At 41.1% G+C, this 26306-nt stretch overlaps 1 protein-coding gene across 1 annotated transcript in view; it reads right to left on the reverse strand.

Moving 5' to 3' along the window:
* Pld5 (phospholipase D family member 5) overlaps positions 1-26306 on the reverse strand; it is a 330905-nt gene that overhangs the window by 169710 nt on the left and 134889 nt on the right. Inside the window, exon 2 of the mRNA XM_055609753.1 lies at positions 7111-7247. Within this exon, the coding sequence (XP_055465728.1) occupies positions 7111-7247 (137 nt within the window). The remainder of the gene's footprint in view (positions 1-7110; positions 7248-26306) is intronic.

Raw genomic sequence — 26306 nt, forward strand, 5'->3', positions numbered from 1 at the left:
AGCAAGTCAAAGACTTGTATGAAAAAAAAATTCCAGTCTCTGAAGAAAGAATTAGAAGAAGATATCAAAAGATGGAAAGATCTCCAATGCTTATGGCTTGGCAGGATTAACATAGTAAAAATGGCCATCTTACCAAAAACAATCTACAGATTCAATGCAATTCCCATCAAATTACCAACACAATTCTTTACAGATCTTGAAAGAAAAATTCTCAACTTCATATGGAATAACAAGAAACCCAGAATTGCTAAAACAATCCTCTACAATAAAAAATCTTTTGGAGGTATCTCCATCCCTGATCTCAAGCTGTAATATAGAGCAACAATACTAAAAGTTTCATGATACTGGCATAGAAACAGACTGGTGGATCAATAGAATCAAATTGAAGACCCTGAAATAAACCCACACACTTATGGACACCTGATCTTTGACAAAGATGCCAAAACCATACAATGGAAAAGAGATAGCATCTTCAACAAATGGTGCTGGTCTAACCAGATGTCTACATGTAGAAAAAATGCAAATAGATCCATACTCATCACCCTGCACAAAGCCAAAGTCCAAGTGGATCAAAGACCTCAATATAAAACCAGACACACTAAACCTGTTAGAAGAAAAAGTGGGGAAAATCCTTGAACTCATTTAGCACAAGAGACAACTTCCTGAACATAACACAAACAGGACGGGCTCTAAGAGCAACAATCAATGAATGGGACTCCATGAAACTGAAAAGCTTCTGTAAAGCAAAGGACACTGTCGTCAGAACAAAACGACTGCCTACAGATTGGGAAAGGATCTTCACCAACCCTATATCTGACAGAGTGCTAACATCCAGAATATATAAAGAATTCAAGAAGCTAAACAGCAACAAATCAAGTAATCCAATTAAAAAATGGGGTACAGAACTAAACAGAGAATTCTCAATAGAGGAATATCGAATGGCCAAAAAACACTTGAAGATATGCTCAACATCCTTAGTCATCAGGGAAATACAAATCAAAATGACTCTGAGATTTCACTCTATACCCATTAGAATGGCCAAGATAAAAAACAAAAAAACAAAACAAAAAAACCCTCAAGAGACAACATATGCTGGAGAGGATGTGGAGAAAGGAGAACCCTCCTCCACTGCTGGTGGGAATGTAAACTTGTACAACCACTCAGGTAATCAATCTTGCACTTTCTTAGACCATTAGGAATAGCGCTTCCTCAAGATCCAGCTATACCACTCCTAGGCATATATCCAAAAGATGTTCAAGTATACAACAAGTACATTTGCTCAACAATGTTTGCAGCAGCTTTATTTCTAATAGCCAGAAGTTGAAACAACCCAGATGCCCCTCAATTGAGGAATGGATAAAGAAATTGTGGTACATCTACACAATGGGATATTACTCAGCAATAAAAATCAAGGAAATCATGAAATTTGCAGGTAAATGGTGGGAACTGGAAAAGATCATCCTGAGTGAGTTATCCTAGAAGCAGAAAGACACACAAGGTATATACTCACTCCTAAGTGGATATTAGACATATAATATAGGATAAACATACTGAAATCTGTAGCACTTGAAGATACTAATCAAGAAGAAGGACTCTGGCTAAGATGCTCAATCCCCATTCAGAAAGGTAAAGAGGACGAACATCAGAAGAGGGAGAAAACAAGGAACAGGACAGGCAGGAGCCTGCCACAGAGGGCCTCTGAAGGGCTCTTCCCTGCAGGGTATCAAAGCAGATGCTGAGACTTATGGCCAACCTTTGGGCAGAGTGCAGGGAATCTTATGAAAGAGTGGGAAATAGTAAGACATGGAGAGGACAGGAGCTCCACAAGGAGAGCAACAGAACCAAAAAACTGGGCCCAGGGGTCTTTTCTGAGACTGATACTCCAACCAAGGACCATGCATGAGATAACCTAGAACCCCTGAACAGATGTAGCCCATGGCAGCTCAGTCTCCAAGTGGGTTCCATAGAAATGGGAACAGGGACTGTCTCTGACATGAACTGATTGGCCTGCTCTTTGATCACCTCCCCCTGAGGGAGGAGCAGCCTTACCAGGCCACAAAAGAAGACAATGCAGCCACTCCTGATGAGATCTGATAAACTAGGATCAGAAGGAAGGAGAGAAAGGCCTCCTCTATCTGTGGACTGGGGGAAGGGCCTGGATAGAGAAGGGCAAGGGAGGGTGGGGTTAGGAGGGGTGGAGGGAGAGGGTTACAGGGGGGATATAAAGTGAATAAATTGTAACTAATAAAAATAAAATTAAAATAAAAAGCTTAGTGCTGAGCTATGGAGTGCTATATAAGGCAGGGGATACAACTGTGGGTTCTTGTTCTCAGTATTTTTCTTTTTTAAATCTAGCCTGACATTCAATGAAAGAACCAAAAGCACCAATGCCACCAAAGGAGCCAAAGTTGCCACAAAAGACTTGGCCAAGTATATGTAGAAAGTAGAAAAATATGAAGACTCAAGGTGAGCTGTGATTCTGGACCAGGAGTCTTGAGATGACAAGAAGGCAGGTGTCCTTACAAGTGGAAAGTCTCAAAATAGAAGAATAGCAGAGAAATGCAAATCTAACCACAAGAATAACCAGACTTGGCAATGCAAGATCCCATCTTTAAACTTAAAAAAATAAGAGGTTTGGGAGGAACATTTTTGAACAATTCGAATTTTATAGATGTACATGTGAAACTCACAGGAGAGTGTATGATTATCTCCTATTAGTACAGTCATACAGCAGAAGAGTAGCATGTGGGACAGAGAAATAGAGCAAATCAGACAGAAAAGATCGCGGTGAAACACGTTAACAAAAACATAAGTGTCGGGGTAGCTGACTGAGCAGTGTGATTCAGATGTGAGGTCCATCATAGGATAGATGGGCTAGGGAGTGGGACAAGACAGATTACAGGGAGATATTTGGAAAAGAACTTGGGAAGAGACTGCCAAGACACGGAGTTGAGAGCTGCAGCTGCTAGGCTGCTTTCAGCTTTAAGGAGTGAGCAGAGAGACAAACACAGGCAGAGTTTAATTTCCAGGTAGATCTCAGTGAAGGTTGCACAGGGCTCTGTGTCTGGCACTACTACCAAGAATAGGGAAGCCTGCAGAGAAACTGTCTCTCTGTGAGATCACAGCCGCTGGAGAGGACTGTCGCTCAATCCAACAAGTGCCACCATAAAGCCTGGGAAGAGCCAGAGAAGGGATGAGGCAGAGAGGGGAGGAGCCTGGATGTGCATGGAAGCCGAGGCTGGTGACAGCCTTCTGGGGAGCATCTTCTCCTGCCGGGCTGCACCAGGGTCAGGAACTCAGGGGTGCAGCACTGCTGCAGCAGCCTGGTCCCTTCTACTAGTGGCATCTGGTCCTGGAGGGATGCAGAGCTAGAAAACAGAGCCCAACCACCCTGAGGACAAGAATGGGTGGAACCAGGGTACAAATTAGCAGCCTGCTTGAAGCAAAAGCTCCAGGAAGGCAAGCCATATTTGGTGCTGAGGAAGCATGGAGATGTGTACATTGTGGTCTAGCAGAGGGCTGTGCAAAATTAAAACAGAAGAGCCTAGTCAGTGTTGCAGCCCATGTGCTTGGGAGGCAGAGGCAGGGCAAGGCCAGATGAGGCTTCATAAAATCCTTTCTCAAAAAACTAAAACAAGCAAATGAACACTTGAAAGAGGCTGTTAAGTACAGGGGAAGTTTGTGGAACAAAGGCTGAATATACAAAGGAATTACAGCCAGACCATAAGTGGAACGTAACTCAACGCTGGCCATAACTTGCAGCAACTTGCCCAGGAAACCTATTCTCTGTACCACCGGGCCAGGCCTATAGGAAATGAGACTGTTATCTCCAGCAACGGTGCAGATGGCAAAACAGTAATTTAAATGATCACTGGTCCCAAAAGGCTAGGGATTAGTAACTCCCAGCAATCCTGATTTGTATCCCTCCTCCAGGGCCAACCAGAGAGAGCCAAGCACATTCCTCTAAACAGTCACAAATCACCCTCCTGACCTCACGCTGCCACATGTGAGCTGTTTCCCCTTAGAAAGCTTACAGCTTCCTTCCACCCCACAGACATGCCCGCCTCTGGTGATGTTGACTCCCTTTGTAAGATCGGTTTCTGCTACAATAAGTTCTGAATGTTCTCGTGAGTTGGTATTCATAGGACAGACTTTTTTTGTACCGTGTCAGGTCACTCCCCACATCCTTTGGGTATTCCCATTGTATTTCTGGCCACAGTGTATTGCGACAGACTCACTAACTGCTTTAGAATTCCTTGCTATATCTTTTGGGGTTTCTCTCGGTTAGACAAGAGACTTAACCTCGCCCCTTAGCCAAGAGGATTCTGAAAGGACAGAATGCAGTTTAGGTTCAGATCCTTATTCTTTCCAAGCCCTGGCCCTCTGGCGCATCTTCCTGATGACCTAGGGTAGCTTGCTGGTTGCTTAGGAAATGTGAGTGCAGGCTGAGTAATGGCGAGGCTAACTGCTGGGCTAGGGCATTTTCAAGTTACCAGGGATGTGGGTGAAGGATGAGACTGACGGTAGGGAGAAGTATATTAGACACAAGCAAAGAAGCAGACCATGAAGGTCTGAAGATGATGTCACCTATGGTGATGGGGAGTAGTAGCTGCTGTCAGAAAATATCAAGTTCAAGGAACAGTGGTCAGAAAAGATGGTGGAACAATGATGGGGAAAGAGAATCCAGGTATAGGGCCTCACAGGGACTCTACCTTCTACTCCCGTGCATTGGAGAGGAGAAAAAGCAGAGACAACCGAATGCACTTGGTGGGTGTGGGGAGCAAGATACACAATAAGCCACAAAATGGCTGACAGTACAGACTACAAACAGAAATGCAGGGTGTGGGAAGGAGGCTGCGAAGAAAGATGCGAGGGGCAGAAAGTCCTGGAAGAGCTACAAGGATGGCATCTACTAATCAGAGAATCCACATTCTCATGGGAAAGGGGTTGTTTGTTTGTTGCTACTTTTCCTCTCTCTCCCTCTCCCCTCCCCTCTTTCTCTCACACACACCACCACCACCAACCACCATACCACCACCACCAAAACTCAAAACACAGAAACAACAACAGCAGAAAACACACACACACACACACACACACACACACACACACACATACACACACAGAAAAATGACAAAAAAATTTGCTTTTAATCTGTGCCTCTGGAATCTGAGCCTGGTAGTGTTTCCTATCTCAAGTAGCCAGATACCGAAAGTACAGTACAGTGCCACCTAGAAAATATTCTAGTCTCCACTCATTCTCCTTCCTGTGGGGAGGATCTGGGAGAAGCTGGGGGAGGGGAAAGAATATGATCAAGTATATGCTGTATGAAAAAAATAATAAAAAAATAAAAAGAAAAATATTAGGGTAAATGATACCTTCTTCTAAGTAAAATAAAAGGCAACTCTAACTACGCCATATTTGTTGTTATTGGTTTTAAAAATTACCAAGACCTGTTAGTGAGGGTTGAAAATGCCTGGATATTTTGTCTTAAACAAGTTTTGTATTTTGGCCAGCGTAAAATTTCTTCCTAGATGTTGGGCTTTGCAGTACTGAGGGGGTCTCCTTGGCAGAGAAGATGAAAGAGCAAGGCACAGTGTTTGCATTCAGCAGCTATGGGTCTGCCCCGGCCCCTCATCCACTGGTGTTCAGATTTGATGTGTGACAAACAGCATCAGCAGAAGATGACAGACATGTGTGATTGTTCTATTGATCTCCTTAGAATGACCACAGTTCAGCTGTTCTCTTATTACCCCAAGAAAGAAATGTAATTAAGATGTGTGTTTCTAATACCAAGAACAGAAATCCAAAATGGGTGCTGATTTCTTTCTCCCGCTCTTTTCGCTTCCAGAACATTCAATTTCAAGGCAAAATACTCAAGATGAAATGTTTGCATCGATTACCAGGATACTGTCAACATGATCTCTTTTTACGTCAGTGTCACTGCAAAGCTGAGCTGGGGCCACAAAATTATGACAGAAATGGCGAAGTGTAGCTGAGTATGCGCTTGAACTGTAGTTTGCATCAGCATGAGCAGTCATGTTTCCTAGCTTGGCGTTGACAACAGCCTCTTCTTGGTATGTATGTTTCTACCTCACTCCCGAACCTCAAAAATAAAAAAAAGTCAGGGCCAGTAAGATGGCTTCGTAGGTAAAAATGCTTACTACAGAGCCTCATGACCTGGGTTCAATCCCTGGAAGGAGTGAATCAACACTCATGGGTAGTTCTCTGACCTCCACTTGAACATGTGCCCACATATTTACAAATGCACAGACACACAAATATATAATACATACATACATGTGTACATACTACATGCAAAATGTAAAATGTCGCATCTCAGGGAATCGTGGAAGAGGACATTTCTCCGGACGAATGCCTGCCTTGATAGCTCTATAAGCGAAGAACCATCCAAGGGAGGTAAATGCTCCCGATGTAACTGAAGTGACACAATGTAGCCATGTACGTGCAAGGGTGGGGACACATTCTGAGAAACACATCCTTGGTTGATTTCGTCACCACGTGGACAGCACAACATATAACCACATCTGCCAGTAGGCAATGAGTTGTAGAGGACCCCTGGCATGAATTACTGAGATCTCAAGATCTCGTCTGTGATAGGAAGTGATTAGTAAGGCTGTTGAAACCCCTAAATTAAAACGAATAAGCAAATAACTGCATGCTGAGGCGCTGGAACGAGGGCAGCTCCTGTTCTAACCCGACAGAACATGCTCTAAGATGTATATGTTAACTTGCGCTGTATCAACACCTAGAACTGAGGTCTCGGTCCCTTGGGGCACTTGGCATTTGCCCGGCTTTATCGAGGAGTGGATCAAAATGTCATCCACAGAAGTCTCCAAAAATGCAGACAGTCCAAACATTTTATTTGGACAGCTACCTCTCTGTGTAGAATAGGGCCAAGCAAGCTGTAAAGCGAACAAACTCATCAATCATGTTTAGTTCCTGAACTAAACACGAGCATCTCTGCAGAGACAGTGAGGCCTCGGTGCTGAAAACGGATCTGAGCAGACGTTTCTCTTCCCTGTCCTGGTCCCTCCCTGACCTTCTCACCCACTCCCTAAAAGAGAATTTTTGTTTGTTACCTCTTACCGACATTTATTTTGGCAATTTTTCTCTGAGAGTCCGTCCTCATCCTCTCCCATGATGTCCACAGCTGAAAATATCAGCGCCACCAGAACCGCAAAGCAGCAGACCAGAGCGAAGATCACGATGCACTTCTGCTGTGACTGCAAAGCGAGATGGGAAAGAAACGTCAGGGGCTTGTGCAGGCAGGAGGGCACACTGGGACTTTTCAAAAACAATGCCACAGTGTGTCCTTTGGGAATCGTTACTATGCTGTGCAGTTGCTAGAAAAGGGGTGGCTGTGCAAGCAGAAACATCCAAAGTTTTTATGTTTATCCCACAGCACAGCCCTAGTAGATTATGTTACTGCACACACTGGACGACTCATAGTGGTACCCAGGCTTCAGAAACACCCTGTTGTTTCCAACCCAGATACAGGCTACAGATAATGGTTACAACATCTAAAAGTGCAAATGCCAGCGTGGTGGGCTTTATAACTGACATAGCTTTTTTTCTTCACTTGATACCATGAGTAATATTTACACACTTGATTTTCCATTAGAAGCCCAAGGTGCTGACAGTGAAAGCCAATGGTTGTCCCTGTCTTCAGATCCAAGCGTTGTAATTGCAGGTGCCCTTGTTTCTAGGGCCCTGTGGCTAAAGGTGGTAGAGGGCAGTAAGAGCAGTGAGCACCAGGATGAACGGTTTTAGCCTGCTTTCCCTCTGCAGGGGTCTGAATGGTTGTGTCCCAACTCCCAAGTTCATGTTAAAATCTCATCTACCCCCACCCCAGTGATGGCTTTCAGGCCAGAGTCTTTTGAAAGACAATTAGGCTGTGAGAGCAGAGCCTTCCTTAACCTAAGAGGTGACTTTCGAAGTTTGTCCTTTGTACCACGTTAGGAGGCAGGGTGTAGTAAGAAGGCGGGGCCCGGAATAGCGCTCTGTCTTTGTTTCATCTTTCCTGATTGTAAAGCCGGGACAACATAAACAGTTGCTTTTTAAGGTTGTAATGAAGAATCAAAGTAAGTGAAATGAGATCTTTTACATAGATTTCCTGCATCGTAACTAAGTGATGCACTCAGTGAACAATGGTCACTGTTGAGACCCACCTCTATGGGCTACCTCATAGGGAAGCAACATGAACATCTGAAAAAACCAAAGGTATCAGAATGTGTATGGAAGGGGACAGAGAAAGAGTGAAAAACAGCATGAGAAAGAGCACTGGGTTATTTTTCCTCTCCCACCTCTCTCTCTCATTTCTCTATGTAGCTCTGACTGCCCTGGAACTCACTATGTAGACAAGACTTGATTCAAATTTGCAGAGATCCTCCTGCCTCTGACTCCCAAGTGCACCACCACATCAGACCTTTCTCTTTTCTTTTTACATGGTCTTGAGATTGAAGCTGGGGTCTTACACACAAGGCAGGTGCTTTGCCACTGAGCAACATCCCTGGTCTCCTTTGTATTTTTAGTTTGAAGCAGGGTGTCATTTAAGGCTACCTTTCTCTCTGCAGCACCTGTAGGCCCTTGAACTTGTTTCCTCCTGTCTCTGCTTCTGAGATAGCTGGATTGTAAGTCTGTGTCAGTGGGCCAGGCTATAGTTTTTGAGAAATTTTTCTAGTCCAGTCTTAGAACTCAAAATCTTACAGGAAATCTTATGAAAGAAGGGGGAGATAGAAAGACCTGGAAGGGACAGGAGCACCACAAGGAGACCAACAGAACCAAAAATCTGGGCACAGGGATCTTTTCTGAGACCGATACTCCAAACAAGGACCCCTGCACAGATGTAGGCCATGGCAGCTCAGTCTCCAAATGGGTTCCCTAGTAAGGGGAACAGGGACTGTCTCTGACATGAACTCAGTGGCTGGCTCTTTGACTGCCTCCCCCTGATGGGAGAGCATCCTTACCAGGCCACAGAGGAAGACAATGCAGTCAGTCCTGATGAGAACTGATAGACTATGGTCAGATAGAAGGGGAGAAGGACCTTCTCTATCAGTGGATTGGGGAAAGGGCATGGGAGGAGATGAGGGATGGCAGGATTGGAAAGGGATGAGGGAGGGGGCTACAGCTGGGACAAAAAGTGAATACATTGTAAATAAATAAATAAATGAAATCTTCAAGGGACATTTCTAAATTTCAATATGTTTTGCCATTATCTGAAGGGCTTATTATAATAGCTTGGGCCCTACTTACAGTGTTTCTGATTCAGTTGGTTGAGGGTAGAACCCCACGGATATGCATTTTTAGTGAGTTCCTAAGAGATACTGCTTTTGGTCCCATGGGCGGCACTGAACCCAGGGTGGTTCTTTGTGCTGCAAGGATATGTTCCAGGAGTCCCCTTTGGTACCTGAGTCATGGATAGCAAAGACTGCATACTCTGTTTTCGGCTAGAAACACACGCCAATGGTAATTTTATTTATAAATTAGATGCAGTAAGATATCAACAGCAATCTCGAGAAACAAGACCACTCTGGAACTCCAAGTCCATTATTAAGTAAAATAAAGGTTACTGGTGGTAGTTGGTTTTGTGGGTCACTCTCTGTTACCCAAGCTGCCCTCAGATTCAATGTCCTACCTCAACCAGGCAAGTACTTAGATTATGGGAGTGTGCAACCAAGGCTGATGTTCATTCTCTGTTTCTTCTGCCTCTTTCTACCTTCCTTCCTTTCCTCTCTCCCCACCTCTTTCTCTCTCTCTCTCACATATACACTCACAATGTTCCACTATAACATTTAATTATTACATTCTCATAATGTACTTCAATCAAGCATAATCACCATGTCTCTACTCTTTCTTAGTCCTTCCCATTCCTCTCCACTCTCCCTTTCACCTCCCTTATACTCCTGCTTGTACTTTCAGGGTCTTTGCTCTTTGTCCTTAGACCCCACATCCAGGAGAAAACATGCACTATTTGTCTGTGTAAAACTAGTTTATCTCACTTAACACGATAGTCTTGAGTTCTATCCGTTTCCTTGCTAACAACATAATTTTGTCTTTCTATTATTAATGCTGCAGCAATGAGCATGGGTGTGCATGAATCTCTATAGTGAGCTGCATGATCAGGTACACAGAAGTGGTGCAAATGGACCATAAGGTTTTGAGGACCTTCCATACTGATTTCTATAGTGACTAGACAGAGTGTTTTATATATAAAGGATTCCCATTTCCTTGGCATCCTGACCACTGCCTCCAGAACCTTAATGATACCCATTGTAACTGGGATAAGGTTGAATCTCAATTTGTTTTGTTTTGTTTAGAGACAGGGTTTCATTAGCAGCCTTGGCTGTCCTGGAACTCACTGTGTAGACGAGACTGGCTTCCAACTCATAGAAACCAGTATGGAAGGTCCTCTGCCTCCTTTTGACCCTACCTTATCAGGTCTCATCAGAACTGGCTGCATTGTCCTCCTCTGTGGCCTGGTAAGGATGCTCTCCCATCAGGGGGAGGTGATCAAAGAGCCAGCCACTGAGTTCATGTCAGAGACAGTACCTGTTCCCCTTACTAGGACACCCACTTGGAGACTGAGCTGCCATGGGCTACATCTGAGCAGGGTTCTAGGTTATATCCATCAATGGTCCTTGGTTGGAATATCAATCTCAGAAAAGACCCTGGGCCCAGATACTCTGTTGCTCTTCTTGTGGAGCTCCTGTCCTCTCCAGGTCTTACTATCTCCCCCTTCTTTCCTAAGATTCCCTGCACTCTGCCCAAAGGCTTTTTTTTTGTTTGTTTGTTTGTTTTTTATGAGTCTCAGTATCTGCTTTGATATACTGCTGGGTACAGTCTTTCAGAGGCCCTCTGTGGTAGGCTCCTGTCCTATTTCCTGTTTTCTCCTTCTTCTAATGTCCATCCTGTTTGCCTTTCTGAGTGAAGATTGATCATCTTACCCATGGTCCTCCTTCTAGCTCAGTTTCTTTAGGTGTACAGATTTTTGTAGATTTATCCTATATTATATGTCTAGTATCCACTTATAAGTGAGTAGAGTATATACCATGTGTGTCTTTCTGTTTCTGGGATACCTCACTCAGGGATGATCTTTTCTAGTTCCCACCATTTGCCTGCAAATTTCATGATCTCCTTGTTTTTAATTGCTAAGTTGTACTCCATTGTGTAAATGTACCACAATTTCTGTATCCATTCCTCCGTTGAGGGACATCTGGGTTTTTTCTAGGTTCTGGCTATTATGAATAAAGCTGCTACAAACATGGTTGAACAAATGTCCATGCTGTGTACTTGAGCATATTTTGGATATATGCTTAGGAGTGGTATAGCTGGATCTTGAAGAAGCACTATTCCTAATTGCCTAAGAAAGCACCAGATTGATTTTCAAAGTGGTTGTACAAGTTTACATTCCCACCAGCAATGGGGGAGGGTTCCCCTTTCTCCACATTCTCTCCAGCATGAATTGTCACTTGAAGTTTTTATCTTAGCCATTCTGATGGCACACTCAGCTTTTTAAACGTGGGTTCTGGAGATAGTTTCGTGGCAGCCAGGCTACTGACAGAGATGGCTCCCCATTCCTGTGCTCCTACTTTTGGGAGCTGTGTGTTCAGCTCACATGCCTATTTATGAACTGGAATATTTTGATTTGGGTTGTTTGCGTTTTTGAGTTCTTTATATATTCTATATATTAATCCCTTGTCTGAATAGCTAGCAAGGATTTTTTTTTCCTATTCTAGTGGCCATTTCTGATGCTTTGTCAAAGCCTTCTAATGTAATGTGAGACCATAAATCAATTCTTGCATTTATTTCCTGAATGAGTGGAGTCCTATTCAGAAAGTCATCCTATGCTTATATTTTGATTTTTTTTCCCCTAGTTTTTTGTTCTGAGATTTTTGAAAATTTAGGGCTTTCATTGAGGTCCTTTGACCGACTTTGAATTAATTTTAGTGCAAGATGACAAATAGAGATATGGATCCAGTCTTCTATTTGAGGCTTTTCAGTTTTCCCAGTGCCTCTCATGAAAGAGGCTGGCTTATATCCATCACATGTTCTTTGGAATCTAAAATAAGCATTACTTGAATGTAGAGACCACAGTCCCTCAGCGGCTGCTCTGACAGCTGAGACAGCAACTAAGCAGTGGGGAGGCCGCACACAGGGTGGATACGCTGGCTTACAGCTAAGCAGTGGAGAGGTAGCACATACAGCGTGGATACACTGACAAAGGCATGATTCTTGTTTTACATTGTTCAGAGCAGGGCAGCGGTAGCGTTCATTATGGTAATCTAAATAGCATGAAAGTTGAAACGACAAAATTGCCTCTGGAAGTTTGCTTTAATATTTTCTGACTATGGAGGACTAAAGGTCATTGAAACTACAAAAGGTGAAATGATGGATGAGCTGGGGTGGGGGTGGGAGCAGACACGTTATCAGTCATCATTTTTCTTAAATTTTACTGAACACGTTTGCTCTTGAACTTATTTTTCTTCAGTAGTTCATTTTATCTTTTCTTCTTTTTCTTTAGTTCTTTATTTTTCTCTTTCTGTTTCATGTATTTATTTATTTATCTATCTATTTATCTGTTTGTCTGTCTCTTTTGGAAATGGAACCTCATGTTAGCCCAGGCTGGCCTTGAACTCACTTTGAAGATGACCTTGAACTCTGCATCCTCAACCCTCTACCTATTCCAGCTGCTGGGATCACAGACATGCACCACCATACGCCTAGTTAGTGACTATTTTCTAAACACAAAATGGATCAGAGCAAATAAACCCTAATGATTTAAACATTAGTCTTATGATTTATTTTATTTGGGGAGACTTAAATAATATTTTTTAAAGAATTTTGTCCTGGCCTTTAAACTTTATGATAATATTCATTGCTTGTATAGTCGGGGAATATTTGCCGTTGGCTTTCTTGCAAAAACAAAATAAAACGTAATGCAGAAAGAAAGTCTCTGCAGTAATAATCATCATTGCCGTCACCTTCTGCCTTGCTTCTTAGGTTTGGCCACTGACCAGATTTTAATGTTATTAAATGTTTCCATAACATGGCATTAAATTCTTACAATTCCGTTACATGTACATACCATTGTCTCTCTATTTTAAAAAACTAAAGAAAAAAATAGTATTAATTTTAATTTAATGTAATTAATTAATTTGTGAAAACAGAGTTTCACTGAATAGTCTATATTGGCTTCAAATTCACAGTCCTTTGGCCTCAAACTTTTACATGCTGAGATTAATTTTGTACATTTACCCTATAAATTGTGCACAGACAAATGAGTCCTGGTGAATACTAAATGCTTAAATTACAACAATATTGATTTCTTTCTGTTCTCAATGTCATGGCAAAGGAGTAATGAAAACCCTACCGAAACTGTTTGTTATTGGAAGTTCTTTGATGTAACAAATGTTCAGTTACATTAACTTCTATTAATTTAATTCTGTCATTAAACTCTATTAGAGTAGTTTAGCTAGTATTTTCATTTTAATTTGCCAAAGAAGAGAAATCCAGAATCTGACCCTCATTTTAAAACGTGTCCTTGGAGTAGTGAACTCTAACAGCATAAGGTCACACTAACATTTTATTTCATTTAATTTCTGTCTCATTAAAGTGAAAGACTTTATTCAAATCATTGTGTAAAAGTCTCATAAGACCCAAACTTCAGGTTATAAAGAGGATTGTTAATTTTAACTACTGAATAGATCATTCCAGAAATTGGTATGAACTAGACTTTTACGTTTTTATTGAACTGACTCAAAGGAAATTAAGTTTTAAGGAGAACCAACAAACATGTATACAATCCAAACTTCACTGATGAACTCAACATATGAAATAAAAAGAAAATTTGAAATAATCAGTCAAGCCAGTGAGCGAAATTCTCCTACAAATGGAAATGAATTATTTTCTTGGTCAAGAAATATATCCACTCATGATAACATTCAAAGCATTTGAACGTCATGTATTTACTGTATGTGCTTCACCTCAAGTAAGAAACAGATACACAAGACCTCCGACTAGAGACGGGGTTTACACTTGAGAGCAAGAAATACTATGTGTTTCCAACCAGGCTTCTATACTAGGAATCTGCATTCGTGACCTTAAAGGTAAAGTTTAAAAACTCATATTGTCTTTCATTTATTGACAAGTTCTTTTTTATTTTTGACTTTAAAACATAATTAATAACACTTCTTCTTTTTCTTCCCTCACTCTAAACTTTCCCATATACCCTTCTTAACTCTCCTTCAAATTAATGGCCTGCTCTTCTATTAATTGTTATTCCATACACATATGGTATGTATATACATGTATATTCCTAAATATAATTTGCTCACTCCTTATGGGGTTACAAGTTCTTTTAAAAGCAAAATGACAAGGTTTTAAAAACATGGTCAAATCTCAAAATTACAGCATATTTTATATATCTAACTCTTAATGCCTGCCAAACTGGTAGTTCTAGAAAAATTCCTTTCCAAGGAGGGATGTACCAACAAAGACTCAAAGACATTTGGGTGATTCAATGTCAAAGGTGATCCAAAGAGTTGGAAATCGTCTGGGTATTTAATTCAGGTCTATAGATCTGTTTTATCGACTGTTTTATCTTTCTTTATGGATTTCAATTTGTTGCTTTTGTTTTCTACTGAACATCACATCTGGTTATTTTCTGATTGTTATCAGTTTTAGCCCACAGATCTCAAAAGTGTAGAAACCAAGGTCGAACTGTGCTGTGACATCACGGAGTTGCTGGGTCTGTATGATTTTACTGCAAACCAGGACATATTATACATTGAGATCTCAGTCATGCTCCTAGAAATCACATTGCCCAGAAGACCTAGCGTCTTCTCATCTGGTGACTTACCAAGCTGCAGAATAATGACTTCCCTGTAGAACCAAATCAGAAAAGGCACATCATGCGCTGCATAGGAGCTTTGAGGGAATCTTCACTGTGGACATCATGTTATCCTTGTTTTCTTTAGGGTCCTCAGTATGGTACTCCTTTCCTCTGCCTCCCTTCTCTCAAGTATGCTAATTTTGTCCCAAAGCTTTACTAGCCGTATATTATGTGGTCAGCAACCTAGCATTGATCCAGCTGCACTCCAGAGGAACAGTATGGGAGCCCAGTGGGCAGTCTGGGGAAGGGGAAGCACAGTCCATCAGTCTAAGCTGAGGAGAGAGAGCTAGTTTACAAAGACCAAGGCAGCTAAAGCTGGCAGGAGGGAAAGCTCCGCAGAGGGGCTTTGACGGGACCTTAGAAAGTCTCATTGAGTTTTAAGTTGAGTACATGTGTGAGTGAGACACCTGTAGGAGATGCCGCTTGAAAGGAACCAGTAGAACCGTCTTTGACCTATGGTAGAACTAGAGAGAGCTAGTATTCCTAATGCGGTCTCTCTGACATCCACATGTTTGCCATGGCATGCAAGCTCACACACCCACAGAAAGAAACCAATGCAATAATAATATTAAAGAAGCAAGCCTTGAAACCCCAAACTACCGAGAAGTTACTACATGTAAGACTAAAACTCAAGCATATTGTTAAAGCTCTCTATATCCAGCACACAGCAAAGTCAAGTCCACAGTGTTTCACATCCAGGATGAAACTACAAAACCTGGCAAGAATTTAGATAATCCTTGAGCTATCGTGAGGACAATTATAAGTTGAAATCAACTCAGAAATTATATATCACCATATGCAGGGATTAAAATGACTTATAGCTATACTCCATAACTTTAAAATGATAACTCTTAAAAAGTAAGATAAATAAAATATAAAAATACATATTCATCTAAATTCCAGACATAAGAAATTCATTGACGGGAATTAGTGGATTAAGTGTAACATAGGAAACAAACATGAAGAATATAATAAAAAAAAGTTAGCATCAGTATTAATTCATGAAATACTCTGTATCGGAGACTTGGTAAACAAAGAAGAGCGAAAAGTATTTTTAAAATGTAAGTGGCCAACATTTGTCAAAATTTGAGGAAGATTTAAGAGTAATCATATAATGATTTTAACAGATTAATCAAGAGGGCTAAGATTAGATGGATATACATGCAACTAATAAGCAAGCTTAAATGCATAAAACAAAAAAATGAATTAAACAAAATAAAAAATTTAAACTTCTCATCTGTTCAGTGATTTTTAAAAACCATTTTCTTATTAATGAATTGAATTATGTGGTGAGAAATCAGTATGCGTGTAAAAAATTTGAAGAATACGAAAGCTAATTGCACTGACTAAAGATTTATGGACATTCTAGCAAAGACTTAGCAGAAGTCAGTCTTTATTTGAGGTCACATAGACCATTCACCCAAAAGACCACATTCTGAATTTTAAATAAGTCTCAATGGAGGAACAGTGACTCTAGTACTCCTGAATTCTCTGACTACAGTATAATCAAATATAAACCAATAAAATCTTTGGAAAATCCTCAAATATTTGGAATTTAAAACTAATTTGCATAAACCATGAGTCAAAAAAAATTAAGAATCAGAATCTTGAACTGAATGACAATAAATGTACAGTATATCAAAAAGATGTGAGAGTCTGCCAACAAAATGCTTACAGGGAAGTTTACAGCATTAAATGAACAGGCTGTCATTTTAACTTAAGCTTTAAAATACAGAAAGGAAAAGAGTTTGCTAAATTCAATATAGGCAAGTTAATAGGAATAATATTCACTGTGGTAAATTCAAAATACGAAAGGCATGCAAGTAACAGCAATTATGTTCTAAGGACACCCAACTCATGAATCATTATATTCTCAGTAGCTTTTAAAAAAATGTGCTTCAATTAATCTTGAAATAGTCTTAATGTGTGGGAGAAACCCAAGGAGGCAAGATTAAATCCAGGAATCAGTACCTGTCAAGTAATCTCTCCTCACTGCAAACACTGAGAGTGTAGGACTGCTAATCATAAAGAAACAGAGGAGGAAAAACTTCAATAGCTGAAACAGATTTCTTCCAAATAAGTACTTTTTTCCCCCACATTAGTTTGGCAACAGTTCAGGAGACTAATAAGGAGTAGATGGGGATGAGGGCGATGAACATTGGTTAAAAATGCAACCTGGCAGAATTTGGGAAAGTAATGTACCTCAAAGCAGAGGATTTTGTGCAGAAATCCTATGAGATGTTTTTAGCTACTGCTGTATAGGAACATGATTGGGAAAAAAAGCTCACACACAAACACACACACATGAGCTCCTTATACTTAATTTATTAATAAAGAGGCCACAACTGTGAATTACCCAGATGTGTATACCATGCATACACTTACTTTATAAAATAAGAAGGAAAATAAACACTAGGGATACAGAGAATAAATTTTTCCCTTTGCAAAATTCCCTGCCCATTTACAAACATATGTCAGATGCTTGATAAGTATTCCTAATTGAATGAAGCACATTTTTGTTTCATTTATTTATTTATTTATCACATCTTATGGGATCACATAAGACCATCAGCGCATATCTATGGAGAAGAGAGAGGCTTGTGAGGGAAACTGAGGTACCCTGTTTATGGCGCACAAAGTTGACTGTATTTTTCTCCACTGTTTGTAACTTTTTATTAGTTCTGAATCAAAACTGTCGCTCAGAGCAAGAAAGAAGAGAGCTGGCTGTCTGCCAGCTCATCAGCCTAGGACAAGTTATTATCTACAACACAGCCTTATCCGATTGGCTGATTGACTGATTGATTGATTGATTGATTGACTGACTGACTTACTTTGCAGTACTGGGATAGAACTCAGGGTGTGTGTGTGTGTGTGTGTGTGTGTGTGTGTGTGTGTGTGTGTGTGTGTGTGTGCAAGGCAAGTGTTCTGCCGCTGAGCTACACTCCCAGCCCTTCACCATTCATTTGTCTCAGTTTTACTACCGATCATGAGCAGCCATGACCTCCACATTCGCTAAAAGCAGAGGCTATAACCTCACACAAATCTCAAAGATTACAAGGGCAATTGGAGAGTCACAGGACTTTCAGACATACAGGGCATCCAGAGATCATCATGTTCAACCCTGTATTTGATCCTTTTGTGGGTAAAGAAATCATCAGCAGATAGGACATTGATTCCTGGTTGTGTCTCTGCCTGCCCACCTGTCTACTTAACTAATTGAATGACACTCCCTCAAGCAAAAAAGAACTCCAGCTTTCACAGAAGAGCTAAGTGGCAATCTATCTGGACAGCAAGTGCTCCTGATTCTCTCCTGTGGATGAAAGGAACCTCGTCAGTGCCTCGCTTTAGCTTGCGGTCATTGATGGCATTGGGAAAGAAGAGAAAAATGTGCTTCCTTTAACTAAACAAATACTACCTAGCATCCAACACACAAGTATTTATAAATGGGCAGAGAATTTTGCAAAGGAGAAAATGCATCCTTTGTATCCCTAGTGTTTCTCTTCTTCCTTATTTTACAAAGAAGTGTATGCATGTTATGCGTACATGGGTAGTTCACAGTTGTGGCCTCTTTATTAAGAAACTGAGTATAAGAGTATACGCATGTGTGCCTCTGTGTGTGTGTGTGTGTGTGTGTGTGTGTGTGTGTGTGTGTTTTGCAGGGTCTGAACACATCATTCTAGTATTGTAAGGCCTGAGCCAGGGGCAGGAAAGGATAAGTGATCCATTTTGTGAAAGAGTTGAATCTTCCCTAATTCAAGTAATTCCTACATATAGAATAAATGATGCTCTCTTACCCACAAACCAGACGGAGCAACTTCGAATATCGGCCTATGAATAAGAACACTGTGGATGTCAAGGCAAAGCAGCCAGTATTCAAGAGCTAAGATGCTATACTTTCATGCTTTCAGTACCCCTCCCCTTCATTATAGATAAAAGTGAACAGAAAATGACAAGAAATTGCCAGCCGGCCTTTGATAAACTGATGGCTGTTTGGCAACCTGAATTCCACACTCTGTCTTAACAAGCTGAAGAAAGCTTTGAACATTTCAGTACATCAAACTAAGTCATGGTTCTTTCAGCTTTGATGGGGATTTATTCTGAAGTTAGATGCTCACAATGTATTCACGTTTCTAGTGGCCTCAGAGGTTGATAGTTCATCCAATCAGTAGGGAAGAGAAAAACACTGTTGACCAACCTCAATAAACTTTATACTAATTTAAAAGCAGAGTTGACTTTGGGTGTGATAACAAAGAAATTAAAAAGCAAAATTCATCTTTGGTATCCCCAGTGTTCATTTTCCTCTCTGTTTTGAGGAAGAAACTGCCTGCGCACAGTAGGGATGCCTTCATGAGAGTGCATTTCAAGCTTAAAGAGGGGACGGCAGGGAAAGTGGTCCTGTCCCACTGCGGAGACCTCACCTTTAGCACTTCTCCCCTGAGGGCCCACAGCATCCTCTGACTAGACACTGCTAAACACTGATTTCTAGAAAGTTTCTATTCACGGTGTAATATGTCACCCTCATTGTCAATTTTACTGGATTTGGAACTGTCTAGGAGACAGACACGTCTGGGTATAGGTGAGGGAAGTTTACAGAGAGCTTTAGCTGAGGAGGAAAAACCTTCCCTACACAGAGGAGGCACCAGCTCACAGACTGGGCCCAGGGCTGATTAAAGAGGAACAAAGAAGAAAGCAGGAATTAAAGCATCTGTCTCTGCTTCCTGATGGCAGATGCCTGTGGCCAGTGCCCATGTGCTTTTTGCTTCTCTTCTCCATCCTTCCCCTACCACTTGGAATGTATTCCTGAAAACTGTGTACTACAATAAAGCATTCCCCACCTTAAGTTGCATTAGCCAGGCATTTCATCACAGCAGTAAAAAAATAAATAAAAATAAAAATAAAAACTGTGATGAGCAAAGGCTGTTGGACATCATAAGCAGCCATACACATGCACAGGGCCCTCCTCTGAAGGCATCTCCCTGACCTCACTCCTTTTGAGATTCCCCCCCATCCCCACCCCTGCCTTTGTGTCTTTCCTTTGTCTCTCCCTTTTGAGACCTCTTTCTTTTATTCAACAAAAACACATTCTATCTTATTTATTTAATGCTATAATAGAATGCTTTGAACAGAAGGGGAAAAAACAAAAAAAGGAATATGAAAGATTTTTCAGGTTACAAAACCTTCCCTTCCAAAACATTTTTTGTTTGCTTGTTTGTTTCTTTTTTTAATAATTATTTCATAAATCTTATTTATTATGAACATCACATAATGTTTATATTGAATTTATCTTTTTTAATTCCTTGCTCTTCATACTGATATAATCATTAAAAATTTTTATTTATTTTTTTATCTTTTATTTTTTTGATTTTTTTTTATTATTAGTTACATTTTATTAACTGTATCCCAGCTGTATCCCACTCCCTCATTCCCTCCCAATCCCACCTTCCCTCCCTCATCTCCTCCCTGCCCCTTTCAAGTCCACTGATTAGGGACGACCTCCTCCCCTTTCATCTGACCCTGTTTTATCTGGTATCTTCAGGACTGGCTGCAAAGTTCTCCTCTGTGGCCTAGCATGACTGCTCCTCCCTTGGGGGGTGGGGAGGTCAAAGAGCCTGCCATTGAGTTCCTGACAGAAATAGTCCTTGTTCCCCTTACTATGGGAAACCAATTGGTTACTGAGCTACCACGGGCTTCATCCAAGCAGAGGTTCTAGGTTATATCCATACATGGTCCTTGGTGGAGTGTCAGTCTCAGAAAAGACCCCTGTGCCCAGATATATTTGGTCCTCGTGGAGCTCCTATCCTTTCCATGTCAAACTAACTCCCCTTCTTTCATATGATTCCCTGTACTCTACTGAAGATTTGGTTATGAGTCTTAGTATCTGCTTTGAAACACTGCTAGGTAGAGTCTTTCAGATGCCTTCTGCGGTAGACTCCTGTCATAGATTCAATGCACATCCCATTTGTCTAAATGAGGATTGATCATCTTACCCCATGTTTGCTTTCTTGTTTATCTTCTTTAGGTGTATAGATTTCATTGTTTATCATATCTAGTAGGTCTATATAAGCGAGTATATACCATGTTTGTCTTTCTCCTCTGGGATACTTCACTCAGAATGATCTTTTCTAGATCCCACCATTTGCCTGCAAATTTCATGATTTCCTCGTTGGCTGAGAAAGAAATTAGGGAAACAACACCCTTTACAATAGCCACTAATAACATAAAGTACCTTGGGGTAACACTAACCAAGCAAATGAAAGACCTGTTTGAGAAAAACTTCAAGTCCCTGAAGAAAGAAATTGAAGAAGATATCAGAAGATGGAAAGATCTCCCGTGCTCATGGATTGGTAGGATTAACATAGTAAAAATGGCCATCCTGCCAAAAGCAATCTACAGATTCAATGCAATTCCCATCAAAATACCAATTCAATTCTTTACAGACTTGGAAAAAAAAATTCTCAGCTTCATATGGAGAAACAAAAAAACCCATAATCTCCAAAACGATCCTGTACAACAACAGATCATCTGGAGGTATCTCCATCCCTGATCTCAAGCTGTACTACAGAGCAATAGTAATAAAAACTGCATGGTATTGGCATAGAAAAAGAAAGGAGGATCAATGGAACCGCATAGAAGATCCAGAAATAAACCCCACACACCTATGGATACTCGATTTTTGACAAAGAACCAAAACCATTCAATGGAAAAAAGACAGCATCTTCAACAAATGGTGCTGGTCCAACTGGATGTCTACATGCAGAAAAATGAAAATAGATTCATACTTATCACCCTTCAGAAAACTAAAATCCAAGTGGATCAAAGACCTCAACATAAAACCAGATACTCTAAATCTGTTAGAAGAAAAAGTGGGGAACATCTTGGAACTCATTGGCACAGGAGACAACTTCCTGAACAGAACACCAACAGCACAGGCTCTAAGAGCAACAATCAATAAATGGGACCTCATGAAACTGAAAAGCTTCTGTAAAGCAAAGGACACCGTCATCAAAACAAAATGAATGCCTACAGATTGGGAAAGAATCTTCACCAATTCTTTATCTGACAGAGGGCTAATATCCAGTATATATAAAGAACTAAAGAAGCTGAAAAGCAACAAACCAAGTAATCCAATTAAAAAATGGGGAACAGAGCTAAACAGAGAATTCTCCATAGAGGAACGGTAGAGAAACACTTAAAGAAATGCTCAACGTCATTAGCCATTAGGGAAATGCAAATCAAAACGACCCTAAGATTTTACCTTACACCCATCAGAATGGCCAAGATCAAAAACTCAAGAGACAACATATGCTGGAGACGTTGTGGAGAAAAGGAAACCCTCCTCCATTGCTGGTTGGAATATAAACTGGTACAATCACTTTGGAAGTCAGTCTGGCGCTTTCTCAGACAATTAGGAATAGCGCTTCCTCAAGACCCAGCTATACCATTGCTAGGTATATACCCAAAATTTGCTCATACACAACAAGGACATTTGCTCAACCATGTTTGTAGCAGCTTTATTTGTAATAGCCAGAACCTGGAAACAACCCAGATGTTCATCAACGGAGGAATGGATACAGAAATTGTGGTATTCTTACACAATGTTTTTTTGTTTGTTTTTTTTTTTTTTTTACTCGCCCTTTCTAAGTTGTTCAGTGAGACAAATGTATTCAGTGGCTAGCCACAATGATCAATGAAATTAAAAAGAAATCCCAGGGACTGGAGAGATGGCTCAGTTCTCAAAAGCATTTGCTGCTCTCGCAGAGGACTAGAGTTCAATTCTCAGCACCGACATCATTCAGCTCTCAACCACCTGTAACTTCAGCCACAGGGGAATCGAAGCCCTCATCTGCCCTCCGTGGACATCCACACACGTGTGTATACCCCCCCCTCTACACACACACCTACAACAAAAGATAAAAACAAATTAGCAACAGTAATCACAAAAAGGGAGCCCAATGTTCACAACCTCCAACTTGAAGGAATAACTCATGTTAGATAGAGTCTTTTGGATGCAGAAATGTTTTTTGTTATTTTAATATCCAGAAAGTCAAAATCACAAACAAATCCACCACAAAATAATAATAATAATGACGACAACAACAACAACCAAAAAGCCATGATGGAGTTGAAACTAGAAATAAAAAGCTTTATATCTTCTTTTATGACTTACACCATTTTTTCTTGTCACTGTGTAAAGCTACTAGACTTGCTCCTTTTTAAGTCTCTTGGTGCTGCTCCGTGGCTCTCTTCATTCTATGGTGCCCACTCTAGCTCACATCTACAACTTTGGCTGCATGAGGCTTCCCCCACAGGACACAGGGTCCTGCTGCTCCCATCACATGAGGTCTACACACATACAATGGGAGGCAACCTTGAGCACTGGGTAAAGAAAGGCAACTGTAGAGCACACATCAGTGGAGTCACTAAGCTGGGAGGAAGGGCAGGGCCAAATATCCCAGCAGCCACTGCAACAGATACAGAGAATCTCGTCTAACTGACTTCTCCATGGGAATGAAACCCAGCCTGCTGCTTTTGTGAAAGCCAACACCATCCTCCCCTGTACCATTAATTTATCAACCTCCTTTTTACAAAGACTTGGATTAAAAACTCCGCCACAAACCGAGCACACAGCTCAGCTGTTTCCACCCACAGCAGGGCAATCCATTGGCTCATGGCAGGGAGCCAGATAGAAAGCAAGGAAATCACAATGCAACCAGAGCACCAAGCTTCCTCCACTGGCCTTCCTACAGCTATTGCTTTCTACTGGGAGGGTGGCTGTCACTCACGCTGGTCTGAGCAGCTGTCAGGCTGTTCATAAATCTTTGGCTCCGTTATTGACAGCCTTGTTCTTCATTCCTTCATGCTTCCCTGGCATGGCATACATATTTATCATTCCTTCAAAAGAAGCACAAATACCTCACAAACTCCGGAACCATAGAATAAATTATTAACCTATTATGGACCCAGGGAGAGGCAAAGAGTAAGCATGGCTTATACGTTTTTGTTTTTTGTTTTTTTTCTTTTCTCAGAGAAATGCTCTTTCTATCCCTCTGATCTCTTCAAGCTGCCTTGGGTTCTACTTTAGAGCTAAGGTTTCACACACAGCACCAGAAGGCACCACTACTCCTTCACATTCAGCTCTAAGGTAGCATTCTGCTTTGTTTACCTGCCAGTCCCTCTTCTCACCCTTTCTGGTCCACTCCATTTGGACATTGTTCCTGAACTTCTGGCCATCCAGTCTGGCCTTACCATGTCCCCTAGTTTCTCTCGCAGGTTGTGGAGACAGATTAAAGGATTAGGACTGCATCCTGGCCAAGTATGCCAGTTGAAGGACAAGACCTCATAGGCTTCTTGCAGTGTTAATCTGCCCATTCATAATGGGACTCCATTCTCCTCAAGGGTGCATTAACACTGGCTGTAGAACCTGCATTTTCAGTTCTCTGGAAGGTCAGACATTAAACTGAGGGTTTTATAACTTTCCTACAGGATGGTTTAATTCTTCAGAAACCAACAAATGATATGCGTGTGGTGGCCTTTGATCCCAACATTCAGGAGGCAGAGGCAGGCAGATCTCTTTGAGTTTGAGGCCAGCCTGTTCTACAAAACAAGTTCCAGGACAGCCAGGGTTGTTGCACAAAGAAAAAACAAAAACAAAATAATGATTCCCACAAAAGCTTAGCAAATGGCTATCCTGCTATTCTCTCTGAACAATGAGGTTTCACATTCTGGTTAGGAGTGTGACCCTATTCCCAGGACAACTATGCACTGGAGGCTTATTGTACCCTGTGTATATGTACAAATGCAAAAAAACTAATAGAAAACCAAACTAAACAATAACAATACAAAACCCCCAAATAACCCAAATAATCCAAAACTGGAAAAGGACTTGAAGAAACATTTTCTAAAGATGATGATATGCAATGACGAAATAGTAAATAAAAACCGCTCCACGTCTCTAAAGGAAATTGTAAATCAAAACCAGAAGATAATTCACACTCACCGGAAATGACAGTAGCAAGCTGGTAACCTTGCCTAGTGGGTGAGGATGCTTGCTGCCAAGGATGATGACCTGGGTGCGATGCCTAGAGCCCACATTGTGGATGGAAGGAGACAACTGACTCCCGCAAGCTGCCTGCTGACCTCCACACACATGCCGTGTGTACACATGCACATACACAAGAAGGGCACGTTTTAAAACAAAAACCAAGGTAGGACAACAATATCCAAATGCAGAAATTGGCATTGAGCATGTGGAGAAACTGGAGCGTATAAAGAGCGTACGAAGAGGACACTGAAACACAGTATGATGTTTTCTCTAAAAATGTAAACAGAACCATCGAATGCCCCAGCAGGTGAAATTATTCTCTTCCAGGTAAACCCACCCTCCTTCATCTGCAAGGTTTTTATTCCAAGATCCAGTAGATACACAAAACCATAAATGGTACCACACCCAAACTATATGAATGCCCCCCATATATGTACATGCCGATTAAAAAGTTTTATTTATAATTTAGCCACAAGAGATTACCAGCAACTAATAATTGAATAATTATAACAATGTCATATAAAAAGGCCATGAAAGGGGAATATCTAATTATCTCTACTATGCATGCTTTCGTATCTTTTGACGAAGTGAGATGATATGGTACCTCCTTGATGAGGGGCAGTGAGGTGAACCACATGGGCATTGTGAAGGGATGCTACGATACTAACGACCTTCTGATCACATGTCACACTTACAAACTACTTATTCCTAGAACTTTCCATTTAATGTTTTCAGACCACAGTTGGTTATTTGAAACAAAAGCCACAGGAAAGGGAAATTGTGGCTAAGCGAAGACTAATGTACAAATAAAGCAATGGATAGCAGGGTCTCCACTGAGGGTCTTTTTGCCAGTGTTTATAGCAACTTGATCCACAACTGCCCAAAGTAAAAACAAATCATCAGATAAACAGATGAACAAAATGAGGTAAATACAGCCAAGGAAATGTTATTTATCCCTGATAGAGAGTTTCTGACATATGTACAACAGCAAATGGACCTTGCTAAACTGATTAGTACGCACTTGAAAAGATAAAGGCCGAAAAATTTCATTTACATGAGGCACTTAAGAGAATCAAGTTCATACAGACAACAAACAGTGGCCAGGGCTGGAGTAGAGTGTGGTACAGAATGGGGTAAAATCTGGTGATAGTTGTGTAGTGTAAATGTTCCGCACCCTGAGCTGCATGAACGTGTTAGAATGCGAGCTACAACACAATAAAAGTAGTTTAAGGGAAAAACCACAACACACTGAGATCCAGACTTTCATGGTCCCCTCCTAAGCAGCCAGAAGCCGCACTAGGAGACCTTAGACCCATGTCATCTCATTGCCTGATCTTCAAAACTTCAAAA

The sequence above is a fragment of the Psammomys obesus genome, unplaced genomic scaffold, assembly GCF_907164565.1.
Source record: "Psammomys obesus unplaced genomic scaffold, mPsaObe1.curated_primary_1811, whole genome shotgun sequence".
NCBI classification, from domain to species: Eukaryota; Metazoa; Chordata; class Mammalia; order Rodentia; family Muridae; genus Psammomys; species Psammomys obesus.